The 12,650-nt window shown below is 43.1% G+C and overlaps 1 protein-coding gene across 4 annotated transcripts in view; it reads left to right on the forward strand.

The window, feature by feature from the left end:
* Nucleotides 1–10,480, forward strand: part of CFLAR (CASP8 and FADD like apoptosis regulator) — a 462,739-nt gene extending 452,259 nt beyond the window's left edge. For 2 of the 4 annotated variants that reach the window (XR_015308382.1, XR_015308381.1), the window contains exons 10-11: nt 8,145–9,334; nt 9,392–10,419. Coding sequence is in view for 2 of the 4 variants with exons in the window: in XM_086955239.1 (XP_086811365.1) it covers nt 8,145–8,283 (139 nt within the window). In the remaining 2 variants the exon portion in view is untranslated. Of the gene's footprint in view, nt 1–8,144 lie in introns of all 4 variants that reach the window. The other 2 variants (XM_086955239.1, XM_086955240.1) reach the window with 2 other exon arrangements.
* The last annotated feature ends 2,170 nt before the right edge of the window (nt 10,481–12,650 follow it).

Here is a 12,650-nt window from a genome sequence, read left to right on the forward strand (position 1 = left end):
TGGGTATCCATTTTAATAATGACCTGCTTTCCACCCTTAGAGGCAACGAGAAACTAGGGCTAGACAAGATAAAGAAGCAACTCGAAGCATGGTCCTCCAAATTCATGTCCTGGTGGGGACGAATCGAGACAATAAAAATGATGATCACCCCATTGGTGAATTACCTCATAAGCATGCTCCCAATATTCCTCTCAAGAGACTTCCACCAAAGACTAGATAAAATGTGCTCCAGATTCCTGCGGCGTGATAAAAAGGCCAGAATAAGGATGAAGAAACTAAGAAGACCCAAAAACCAAGGGGGGTGAACCTTGCAGACTTTAAGACCTTCCAACTTGCTTTCCTGGCCAGGCACTAGACAGAGCAAGCGAAGGACTACAGACCAGCCTGGGAACAGCTGGAAAGAGCAATACTTAAAAACCTCAACCCTCTTGCCCTTCTCACCACCACACACCCACTTGCGAGCAACCCAATACTGAAAAACACCAGGATAGCACTGCTGAAACTAGATAGCAAATTGGAGGTGAGCATCAAGGTCTCCAAGGCTTAATCCCTATGCTCGAATAGCGCCATAAAATATAGGGGCAAAAAACTCTATTTCAACAACTGGATAATGAAGGGCATTTCACACCCATACCAGCTCGAAGTAAACTCCACACCACTAACCTTTGCTAACCTAAAATCTTCCCTTCAACTAGAAGACTCAGACCTATATAAGTTCCTAAAGATCAAAACAGCCCTAACAAAGTCCAAAATAGCAGACTCGAAGCCCTCTATATTCCACTACGTTACAAATATAAATAGGCTAGGACACCAGGTTTCCCGCATATATAAAACACTCACTGTGAGAAAAAAAAATCATCAATGAAAAGACAGAGAAATACTGGAACTCTAACATACACCCACCACTAGAAGACCAGGAATGGGACAAGCTATGGACATCGGCGGCACAGGCCAAGATCACCCCTGTACTTGCGCAGACCAAACTGTGGCTCCTACATAAAACATTCTGGACCCCAGAACGTCTACACAAGCTGGGACTAAGAGATAGCGATGCATGCTGGAACTGCGACGGGGCCAAGGGGGATCTAGAACACCAGATCTGCCTGTGCCCGACTCTCACGGCATTTTGGGGGAGGGTCTTTGATTCCATAGACAAAATGTTCAAATGTAAAATGTCAAGGGCATTCCACTCGATCATCACAGCCTCCATCCGAACCAACCTCCCCACAAAGGGAGATAGAGAACTCCTGGACCTTCTCCTAATTGCAGCAACCAAGCTACTACTCACAAACTGGAAAGACACAGTTAAAGTGTCATATGACGGATGGCTCTCCTGGATAACCTACCTAAGGGGAGCTGACACATTAGCAAAAAGATACTCGCCCTGGAAATCAACCTCCAGAGACTTATGGAATTCACAGGACGCCGCCCTGCCAACTATTGACCCACCATAGGCTACGAACAACTCAAGCTTGACAACTAACAAACAAGAAGTGTATGAGATCTTGCCACTATTAGACCAAAGCAATCTTTCTCTCTTCTTTCTTTACTTATTCACATTTTCCTCTTTCCTCCTCCCTAAATTATTCCTAAGAAGAAGGGACCCGTCATAAGCCAAACATGTACGATGTACGATGCTAGCCAGCGGCTTCCCACAATGAAGCCACCCTATTCACTGTATGTATATATGCAAATACCATAAATAAAAATGTAATTAAAAAAAAATACTACTCTTACTAACTCCATCATCACCCTCTGCGGGAAAACAATCTAAAGATGGAGTAGATGCCCATGCGCACTATCTCCGAAAGGAGTCACCTTCCTTGTGACTGAAAAGACTTCTCGAAGAAAAACAAAGTGCAAACATCCAGACTGAACACCAGATGGCAAGCTATGCCCAGCATGTGACTCTACAGCTCAACATGCCAAGATCAGATGCATACTGTGGCAAGTAGGATTCTTTCTTTGCCGCGTACCAACAACATGTTAGAGGTGAGTGTTATAGGTATTTGTTCCAATAATGATCTAGTATGAGCTGTAGTTGGGGTGTTAAGCGGAAAATTGTTTGTTGGGAGTAGTCACTGGTCAAAGGGACTACTATCCAATCTTAAACAAACAATTAAAAATGTACACTTCTACTTTTAAGCGCTGCACCATTTCCTTTAAGGAAAATGGGCTGCATTAAAAAATAATTACAAAAATAAGTTTACCTTTCCTAAACATCGATCAGGTGTGCTGATCACCAATCTTGTGAGGTGAGTCAGCTTGCAACATACCTCATTAATATGCATGAGATAGGTAAGATTGTGACCCATTTCTATTTGGAATGAAGGCCATCGCCGACTGGATGAGGAGCAGTCGTCTGAAACTGAACTCTGACAAGACGGAGGTCCTCATCCTCGGACCCAACCCCTCAGCCTGGGACGGTTCCTGCTGGCCAACCACTCTAGGGAAAGCACCAACACCCACCGACCACGCACGCAATCTTGGATTCATTCTTGACTCCTCCCTCTCCATGTCCAAACAGGTCAACGCCGTCTCCTCCTCCTGCTACAACACCCTCCGCATGCTCCGCAGGATCTATAAGTGGATCCCGACCGAAACAAGAAGAACGGTGACACAGGCCCTCGTCAGCAGCAGACTGGACTATGGCAACGCACTCTACGCCGGAATCCCAGCCAAACACCTATGACGACTACAACGCATTCAAAATGCCTCCGCCCGACTGATCATCAACGTCCCCCGCCGCAGCCACATCACCCCTCACCTGAGAAACCTACACTGGCTCCCCGTTGACAAGAGGATCACCTTCAAACTCCTCACCCACGCACACAAAGCACTCCACAACGCCGGACCAGCCTACCTGAACAGCAGACTCAGCTTCCACACCCCTCGCCGACAGCTCCGCTCCGCCAGCCTCGCCCTCGCCGCCGTCCCCCGCATCCAACGAACAACCTCAGGTGGCAGATCCTTCTCCTACCCTTCCTACCCACCTACGGCAGACCGAAGACCTACTCACCTTCAGAAGACTCCTCAAGACCTGGCTCTTCGATCAGTAGCGTAGCTTCCACCCCCCGCATGCCTCCACCCCCCCCCCCCCCCCCCCCCCCCCCCCCAGCGCCTTGACACCCTCACGTGTAAATAGCGCGCTCTACAAATAGATTGATTGGAATTTTATGAACATACGTTTTAGAGCATAGGACATACATCGGTTAGTAAAATACTTTTCTGGTCGTCGATTGCAACAAGTTAGTTAACAAAAGTTTTAAATACAGTGGGTCCCAAGTGTCCTAGCTATGACAGTAATTTGGAAGACAAGGTTAAGAGTTGAAGAGCTTCATGGAATACAAAACTGATAGACACCTACAGATCATCCCTCTGGGTCATCCACCAGCGAGTCAAGCTCAGCACTCACCAAACAGATTCAAAACATCTCCAACTTCTCGAAAGAAATCTTTGCCATAGTGAAGAGATTTACATTTCCCTCCGATCAGCTCCCTACCATCCCTTCCTCGCAGGAACCCTGCACCAAGCTCTCCCACTGCTTTACTAACAAAATCATCACTATCTATAACAACTTCGGACCCCAGCCAGACCTTTCCACCCTCGCTATCCTCTAGTCCAATGAAAAGAACACTCCAGAAACTGCCCTGGCCTGCTAGCCAGGCATCACCCCTGTGGGAACCACCAAACCGATGCCAACAGCCACTTGAGAGCCCCTCCGGAACACTGCCCTCTATTCATTTTCACTAAAGGACCCAACGTCATATGTGCAGCTCTTACACCAATCCTCAACACCTATCTCCCCACCCCATATTCCCAGACCCCTGGAAACACTCCACCATCTCACCACTCCTGAAGAAAATCTCAAAGAACCAGAAGAGACTGGATAGCCACAGACTCATCTGTGCCGTACCCAGCCAAAGTACAAGAAAAGCTTACCAACAACTGAATGGCCAACCGTATCAATGCCCAACCACCTTCTCGAGCCCTCCGAATCTGGATTCAGACCTCTCCTCTACACTGAGATCACCCTCGTTGCTGTCACTGAGTGCATCCGTCTACTAATGGACAAAAGAGGCACAGTGGCACTCATCCTACTCAACCTCGAGGCCATGTTTGACACTGTTCCCCTCCCTATCCTCACCAAGTGACTCCCTAGACCAGCACAGCGATAGATCAGTGCTTTCCTCTCAGGATGCCCCCAGTTAGCTTAGCCTTGCACTTGTCCACTTCCTCAAACCTGATCTCTAGCATCCCTCAAGGCCTCTGCTGTTCAACACCCTCTCTGCAACATCATCTGTGCTCACGGGTACCGCATCCCTTAGCTCATCCTTTCCCTTTCTTAAGACACCTTGAACACCCAGGTAAATTTCATCAGCTACATATCCAAGGCCGTGAACTGGATGAAAACCAACTACCTTAAACAACAACGACCAGATGGAAGTGGTGCTAATCGAAAGAGACATCTCTCACTGATAGTCAGCCCGGTGGTCCTCAGAGGTAACGCCAACATCAAGCCCATTCATCTCAGGAACCAAGACATTGTGATGTCCAACCAGATCAACATGGTTGCCTTCACCTGCTTCCACAGCCTCAAGCTCCTTAACCCCTTCAGTGCGGCGCAAATTTTCGCGCTGTGCTGAAGGTTCTAATGAGCCAACGGGCTCATGACGGAACGGTTCCGTCATGAGCACAGCTCAACCGACGCTCATGATGGAACCGTTCCGTCATGAGCATGGAAGGGGTTAAGAAAGTCTGCAGGTGGCTCCCACTGGACACTCAGAGATCCACCACTGAAACCCTGATCCCTGGCAGACTGGACTATGGCAACACTTTTTATGTTTGCATCACCTCTCAACTCCCTAGAGACTCCAAGTCAGACAGAACACAGGAGCGAGACTCACTCTCATACTCTAACTCCGCTATTCCATACCCAAATACTGTAGGAAGCTGGCTCTGTATATACTATACCAAAGTGAGGTATAGTCTACACAGAGTCCAGTGGAACCCCAAAGGTAGCAGAGGTCAAAGTACTTAACACCTTACTCTCTATTTGTGGTAGTGTGGTCCATCAGTAAGGCTTTATCAGAGGGCAGTGTTAAGCATTTGTTGTACACACTCAATCAGGAAATGATATCACAGACTCAAAGACTGAACTTCAGACCAATTGGTTTTGTATACAAATATTCTTTTAGTTATTTTATTTTCTAGAACCAAGCAAGCCTGGCACAGATAAGCAATAAATACTTTACAGTAGTAATACAGCTTGGAAACAGTTTGGATTGCAATTGTATATGCACTTTGATTTGATGACTGTAGATCTACTAGAAATGCAATGCTTTTGAAATACTTTACCTACACTTTGTATTGGCTTTTTAGTAGAATGTCAAGTAGATTACTTTACAGATTACATTTCTTACACCGTGCAGTATACCTGGATACTGCACCGGGACATTTCCTGTAAACAGATAAGTAGAAGCATTTTTGTTGTTTAGTTACAGTTTTAAAGGGGTTCATAGATTTTCCAACTCCAAACTTTTCACAGAAAAACAGTCAATGTTAAACCCAAGGAGGAAACTAGGGTTATCGGTTCAAAGGTAAGTATTCAGGTGTGGGAGTTTGTATTCTGGGGTTAGATTCAGGGGTCCCCCAGGGTCAAGAATGCACTCTTGTTAAACACTCGTGTTAGAAGCAGGGGAAATCCAATAAACCCTTGTAGGCATGGTCTCTGTATATTTATAGTCACAATATGCTACAAGGGACTTATTTTTAAAGCCAATTAATCTTACTTATGAGTCGTACATATGTAACACACTCTAGTGTATCAACAGAATATCACACTTTGTTATTGACTAGAGTCAATCAAAGGAAGGAGAACAAGAACACACGGAGATAGTAAGTTATATTTCTGAAAAGATTTTTGTATTTAGTGATAAGAAAACAAATTTACATCTTGGGAGACAGATACACAGAAATAAATTCAAGCAAAAGCTGGGAACAGAGGTATAGATGACATTGACTCTTCAGTTCACAGCTACCACATCAACTCCTGGTGACTATAGCAAACAACCAAAAATAATTAATAAACAATGGTCGTATGTTGGTGACAAAGCAACACTTTTGGAGATGATGGAGGTGTCGACGTTTCGGTCTAATATGCAGTCTTCATGTAGACCATCATCAGGACGAAACATTTCATTGCTGAAAGAAACTCCCTGAAATTTCAAAAGGGGATATTTTCAAATTTAGGTGGACGACAAGAGACGTGGAGCAGAGTTTCCAGTTGATTGAATCAAATCTTTAGTCTGGTATGTGGAGAAAAATTTTCCGGTAAGCGATTTTTGGATAGCTAGAAATTAAGTATACAGCGTCACTCTGTATTTTTGAAAATAATTAGTTGAATAGTCAGGAAAATAATGCCGACTGAACACGCTATTTTCCTGAATATTCAACTAATTATTTTCAAAAATACAGCATTTTTTAACCCAGGGTTCTGATTCAAAACTAGTTGGTAAAAGAAAATCTCACAATTTGAGAAAGATGGGCCAATCCAGAGGAGAACCCACTGGTAGGAAATCCCAAGAGGCATTATCACTTTTTTGGAGAAATCTGATGTTTCCTCCAGTTTTCCACTGCACAAACCAGATCAGAGGACTTTGTTACCTGTCAGCTATGAATCATAGACTTCAAAGGTTTCAGCTGTCAGTTAAGGTCATGGGCTGTAAGATGAATGATGGATTTTCATGTGCCTCAAGAAGCAGGCTCTTCAAAACCTTGCACAGAGTCTACTAAACAGCGGGAGTCCTGAGGAAGATGGGGAGGAGAACAGACACATATTGCCTTCGAGAGTGCTCCCAGGAGGGGGCCTTTTTCCAGACAATGTGGGAATGTCCAATCGTTCAAACATACAGGGCAGCGGTCACATCAAAAGTGAAAAGTGTAGGGGGGGGTGACTTAACCCCAGCCCAAAACTGTCTATTAAATATATGGGAAGCCCCCGACCTAACACAAACTGAAAAATGATGGGCTTCACTGGAATGGGCCCTCGCTAATTGGAACATAGCACAAAAATGGGGAGTGGGGATACCACCACTAATAAGAGGTTGGGAGGCTGACATGGACAGGGCCATGATAGCGGAGAAAGACGTCTTAAATATAGGGGGTGCCCTAAAAAATGGGACCGGAAATGTGCTCGTCTCCCATGGTTCAGCTGCGCAGGAGGGAGTAGAGGTCACAAGAGTCACCAAACGCAGAGGTAGACACTAAATGTTCAAAATGCCTCGGACTGTAACACTGAATGTGTTGTGTACCCATGTTGTAACCCACCACTGTCAAATGACTAACTGTCCTGCTTTGTATTTTGTTGTTTTGTTAAATAAAGAGTTTTTAAAAAAGCAGGCTCTTAACAAAACTTTTCTGTTCTGTCAGATTTGAGCCCTTCGCCTAGTTCACAGTTTTGTTTTTGAATCCAGTGACTCTCCAAATCCTGTACTTTATTGACAACGTGCTTCGCTCTTGCTGAAGCCGGTGAATGGTAGGCACCTACCGCTGATACCCCACCTCTTTTCACAGGCTCTGATCTGTGATCTCTAAAGTAATGGCCTGCATTTTTTTTACTGTGATGGCATCATCATTTTTTGTTCACTGGCAATCAGGACTCCATTCCCTGTAGGATGATGGCTATAGGGTTGGCGCGGTGTCCAAACAGTGATTCTCGTGCTCCGGGAGGCCAATTGTGCATCTGCCAAAGGTCTCAAGCTGAGGTTCTAGCTGGCCGCGTCTTTGACTCTCTGCTGTTTTCGTATTGCTGTTTGTCTTGGTGAAATGAATTTAGCAACTGATTTAACATTTTAAAAAGGAGAAACTAAAATCACTAGTGTGGGAGCGGGCATACCTTGGTACATTACTAGTTCTCCTCGAGTGCATGTGTAAAAATGCTGAACGGAGCAAATGGCAAACCATTTGTGCAACATTTCAAGCAGATAATTCTTACTGAAGATTGAGATGAGCCTCCTTAGAATCTGGGCACACCTATGGAAATTGTGTATTGATGACTGCATTGTTTTAGAGTGTCTGCATTTTAAACATGTGGTGGTAAATTTGTGCTGTTCCTCAATTATTCTGCCTTTTCTCTTCTACAGGCGGCTGCACCTGTTGGACATCCACACTGAGCTCAACCGCAGAGTGTATGAGAGAAACACCAATTCAGACCCAAGGGAGCATTACTCGCTGTTGTTGCAGCACACGCTACGCAAGAAACTTTTTCTAACCTCAGGCTGAAGAAGCTACAGAAATGACATATGAAGAAGGTTGAGAATTCCAGTTACACCACAAGTAGAGGTCAACAAATTATTCCTTGGATACAAAGGTCCATTTAGCCTTATTGGCGCAATTGATGCTCGTCTCACAGCAATATCCCTCAGAAGCTCCTTGACTCTCAACTAATGGAGAAACAGTCAATCTGCATTCATTTGTGCGGAGCACCTGGCTTGTATTCGTCTGTGGAGAAATATACACGCATCACATCTGGCCAGGGTTTAGAGTTGGGAAAGCAGTTAGACAAACTGACCAACTTGTATTTTTATATTATCCTCTTTCTGCTAGTGGTTGCTATAGTGTGTGGCTGGCCGCAAACCTAAGTACACATCTGAACACTTTTTCTTTAGCTCTTGAACTTGTGGCTGGAATAAGAGCTGCAGCAGCCTTGGGGGCACTCCGCTCCACCTGGCAGTGTCCTTGTAGAAGTCGTCAGTTGGTGATAGAGTGGACTTTAGGGAAATCATGGCACTTCTGGAAGGGTCCGTGGCTCTGAGTGTACAGTGAGACATATCAAGGATGAGTGGCAAGCTAGGCTCAAAAAGGGCTGGACCTCCAGGGGCTCTGAGCTGTTACTTTGCCTTGCAGAACGAAGCTGAGGAGGGTTTGAAAGAAATATGGCGATTTAATGGTCACAGAGTCCGAAGTAAGTGTACAAGTGCTTCAGGACGACCCTTTTTAATTCTATGGATCATCTGGGTGAGGGTAACCAAAGATCCACAGGGGCAGCGCGTGATACACCTTTCCTCCATTTTAATGAGGAGGATGAATCAACGCATTGTGTGCCAGGAATACGGTTCTGAGGACAATGTGCCCCCCTTTTTTTTTTTTTTTTTTTACTAATTAGTAGTGTAGTCTACAGTTATGTCTCCATTTGGACCATGTCAAGCCATGCGGCCTCTGAGTCCATGCTGTGGTCTTGAGTTCAGTCAATAGTACCAACTGCATACTTATCTGTTTCTGTTTTTTCCAAATAAAGTTCATACAGCCCTGCTTTGGAATATATATTTCTGTAGCTCTGCTTTGGAATATATATTTCTGCAGCTCTACTTTGGAATATATATTTCTGTAGCTCTGCTTTGGAATATATATTTCTGCAGCTCTACTTTGGAATATATATTTCTGCAGCTCTACTTTGGAATATATATTTCTGCAGCTCTGCTTTGGAATATATATTTCTGCGGCTCTGCTTTGGAATATATATTTCTGCGGCTCTACTTTGGAATATATATTTCTGTGACTCTGTCTTGCAATATATATTTCTGTGGCACTGCCTTGCAATATATATTTCTCTGGTGCATTAAATACTTCCCTCATGCACAATTATGGCGCAAGTAGATTGCTTTTGGGATATGCCACAAAAGTGGTCAAACCACAAATTGTAGGTGCAGAGAATATTAGCTATCCCATGAGCACTTAAAACCGTGGTGCCCCCATTGGGGACTTGTAAAACAAGAGAATGTCTGCAGGAAGACACCATGTGGTCCATCCATCATGTGGAGGTCTGTGGTTGTGGCTTTCCAGTACAAGCTTCAAGCTTTTAGGATTTCTTGCCTAAACCTTTTCAAGGTCAAGGTGGCCTTCTGTAACAGTTAAAGAGCTGGCCGTATGTCAAGAAGTTAGGCAGCAGTATCACTTGCCTGAGTCAGTTAAAGCCCAAAAGCTTACAAAACGAGGTAAAGAAGGTATACTAAACGAGGTAAATAGAAGTAATTAAAAACATATTTTTTTAGTAAGTCCATGGGCAGTCTAATGAAGAGTCTCTTTTCTCACCCCAATTATTTTGTTTAATATTTGGAGCATGTTATCAATATTTATTTATTTTCTTATGTATTTGCATATTATTTTTTACTAACGTGTTTGGAGTAGTTTCATTTGAGTCAACTATTGCAAGTGGGAGGCTAAAAAATGCAATAATCGTATGTGTATTGCATCAAATCTTTATTCCCTACATCAAGATCTTCTATTTAAAGGTGGTCTCGCAGTGGTAGTATCTATTCTACATGTAGGCAACAATCAATATAACCCTAATGCCCGACCATTGCTGAGGTGTTTAGGAGAATTGGTCATAGGTCATTATTGTGACAGAGATACCCAACCAGCTAAGTGTGATGCCTTTGTGAAATAATTAAAAGCTACCTGTGTTTTTTGCTTTAGAAAATGTGTACATAAGTTTGTTTTGTGGGACATAGCCCATCAATAGAAATATTAATCAAGACCATATTATTATATTTTATTGCTTCTACAAGATATATATTGCTGTGTGTGTGTAACGCTAATATTATTACTCGCATACAGGTAATTTTAAGAGGAAAGGACTGTTTGCACATGAAGTATATATGGAGGTTACCAATAATTAATATTGGGGAAGAATTTCAATTATTCCTTGGGTGTGGATTTTTTGTGTTCTGAGGTAAGTAGCCTGGGTGGAGAAGCACCCATAACCGTTAGCTGTGAATCTGATGGTTCGTGCTTACTTTGGCGAGGTTTCTGGATCTTGTAGGGTAGTCAAAGGTGATGAAACATGACTCTTACCGTGAGCTAATTGATGTTTCCTGAGACAATGTCAGTTTGCTTAATTTCTTTGAGGCCCGAGATTAAATGTCACATGCTTATGGGCCTACTTGGCATTTATGCACATTGGCATATAGTTAATTGATGTGGTAATTTTTGTACTTCGCGAGGGTTCCTATAGTGTGCTGCGCTATGCGTAAATAAGCATTATACGAAGCAGTCTTAGCTAGTGCCATACGTTAATTTAATGTTTTGATTTAGAAAATCATGTGTTGTGCTATAGAAATTAACCTGTGTTTTAGACTCTGTTTGCATAGCTGCTGCCGTGATTAAAGGTCAGGAAGTAAGGGATTGTAGGGTAGGGTGAGGGGAGGTGATGTGAGGAGAGGACAGTGACCTCTATTCCAAACCTCTTTTTTTGAACTGCTGACTTTAAGGTTGCTTTTTCCCTTCCTCTCTGTTGGAATTTGTAGTGCTTAGCCAGGGTGGGACTGCTTGATGGATGCTGGCTTGCTACTAACTGCATGTTACGAGGAAAGGATCCTGTTGACAGTGACTGGAATTTGTTTCTTTTTTAATGAAGTTGTTTGTATTGAAATATAGTGCTTAGGATGGGAATGGAAGCTTCCAGGGAGGTGCAGAAAAAAAGGTCTACACTATACTGAAAATATTTTGAACCAGTTGATAAAACCTTAGACTTTTTTGTAGCCTCGAAAGTTATTTTTGTGGTGAAAGAGCACAGTTTCAACATTTGTTTGGACTTGTCTATGTATAAGATGACTCTGTTGATTTGGGCTTTTGTATACGTTTTTCTACAGTGTTTCTGTGCTCTTGAAGGGTCCTTATAGCAGCTGAGGTTGTAAATAGGGGATTTACAAAAATGAGGCAAAGTTAACAAATTTGCTTATCACTTTAAATTAAACATTTTTAGTCCAAATTAAGGTGGATCAGCCTCCTAATCTTCCACACAGGAGCACTGCTCCATAAAACAATTTGCCCAAAAAATAACTAAGTCACATAATGCAGAGACTCCATCAAGATTTTTCTAAAATGACTCCTTTATTTACATCTAATGCTCGTGTATTTGATATGATGGATGGTGTTTGCTGATAATTTTTTGGGGCAAAGACGTTGTAAATAGGAGTCATTCCGTTTTATAGTAGAGTGGTTAACTTATCAGACTGGTCAAAAGTTATTGAGACGTTGTGATCTATGAGCATACAATAGTTTGACTTTGAGCCTTTATGTGATATTGGAGGAAGGGAGTAGTTTGGAATGGAGAATGACGTAGTCAGTGGAGATATGATTGGAAAGTTGCTTCTTCTAGTCAGAGAAAGGGGGTTAGCCTGCAAGATGTTGATGTTCCAGTAAAAAAGAATGTGGCGTCGGTTATTGTTGGTGTGTGGTGGGAAGTGGTAATGGGAAAGGAGATCATTTTGACGATGGCTTGAAATTCAAATCAAATGAAAGTGTCCTTTCAGAAGTTGCTTCCTGCTCCTAGCATTTAGCATAATCCTTTCTTTTAAGCTTACAACATTGTGATTTTAGGACTGGGGTCCTCAAGTGCATCTCTGAAGTGAGATTACAGCTACAAAAAATGCCTTGGCATTATTGTTTCAGCTACGCATGGCTACCCCTTTTCACCAATAATTTTGCCGTGGGTATCAAACCTTTTTACCTGATATAAGACTGAATGCATTTGTTACCCATTTAAACAAAGGATGAGCTATTAAAACATCATTACGCACATATTATTTGGCTATCTTTAGGCTGATTACAGTTCATTCTTTTCATTAAGGGCTATTGGGAGTGCGCTA

Source organism: Lissotriton vulgaris, chromosome 2_1 (assembly GCF_964263255.1).
Source record: "Lissotriton vulgaris chromosome 2_1, aLisVul1.2, whole genome shotgun sequence".
Lineage (NCBI taxonomy): Eukaryota > Metazoa > Chordata > Amphibia > Caudata > Salamandridae > Lissotriton > Lissotriton vulgaris.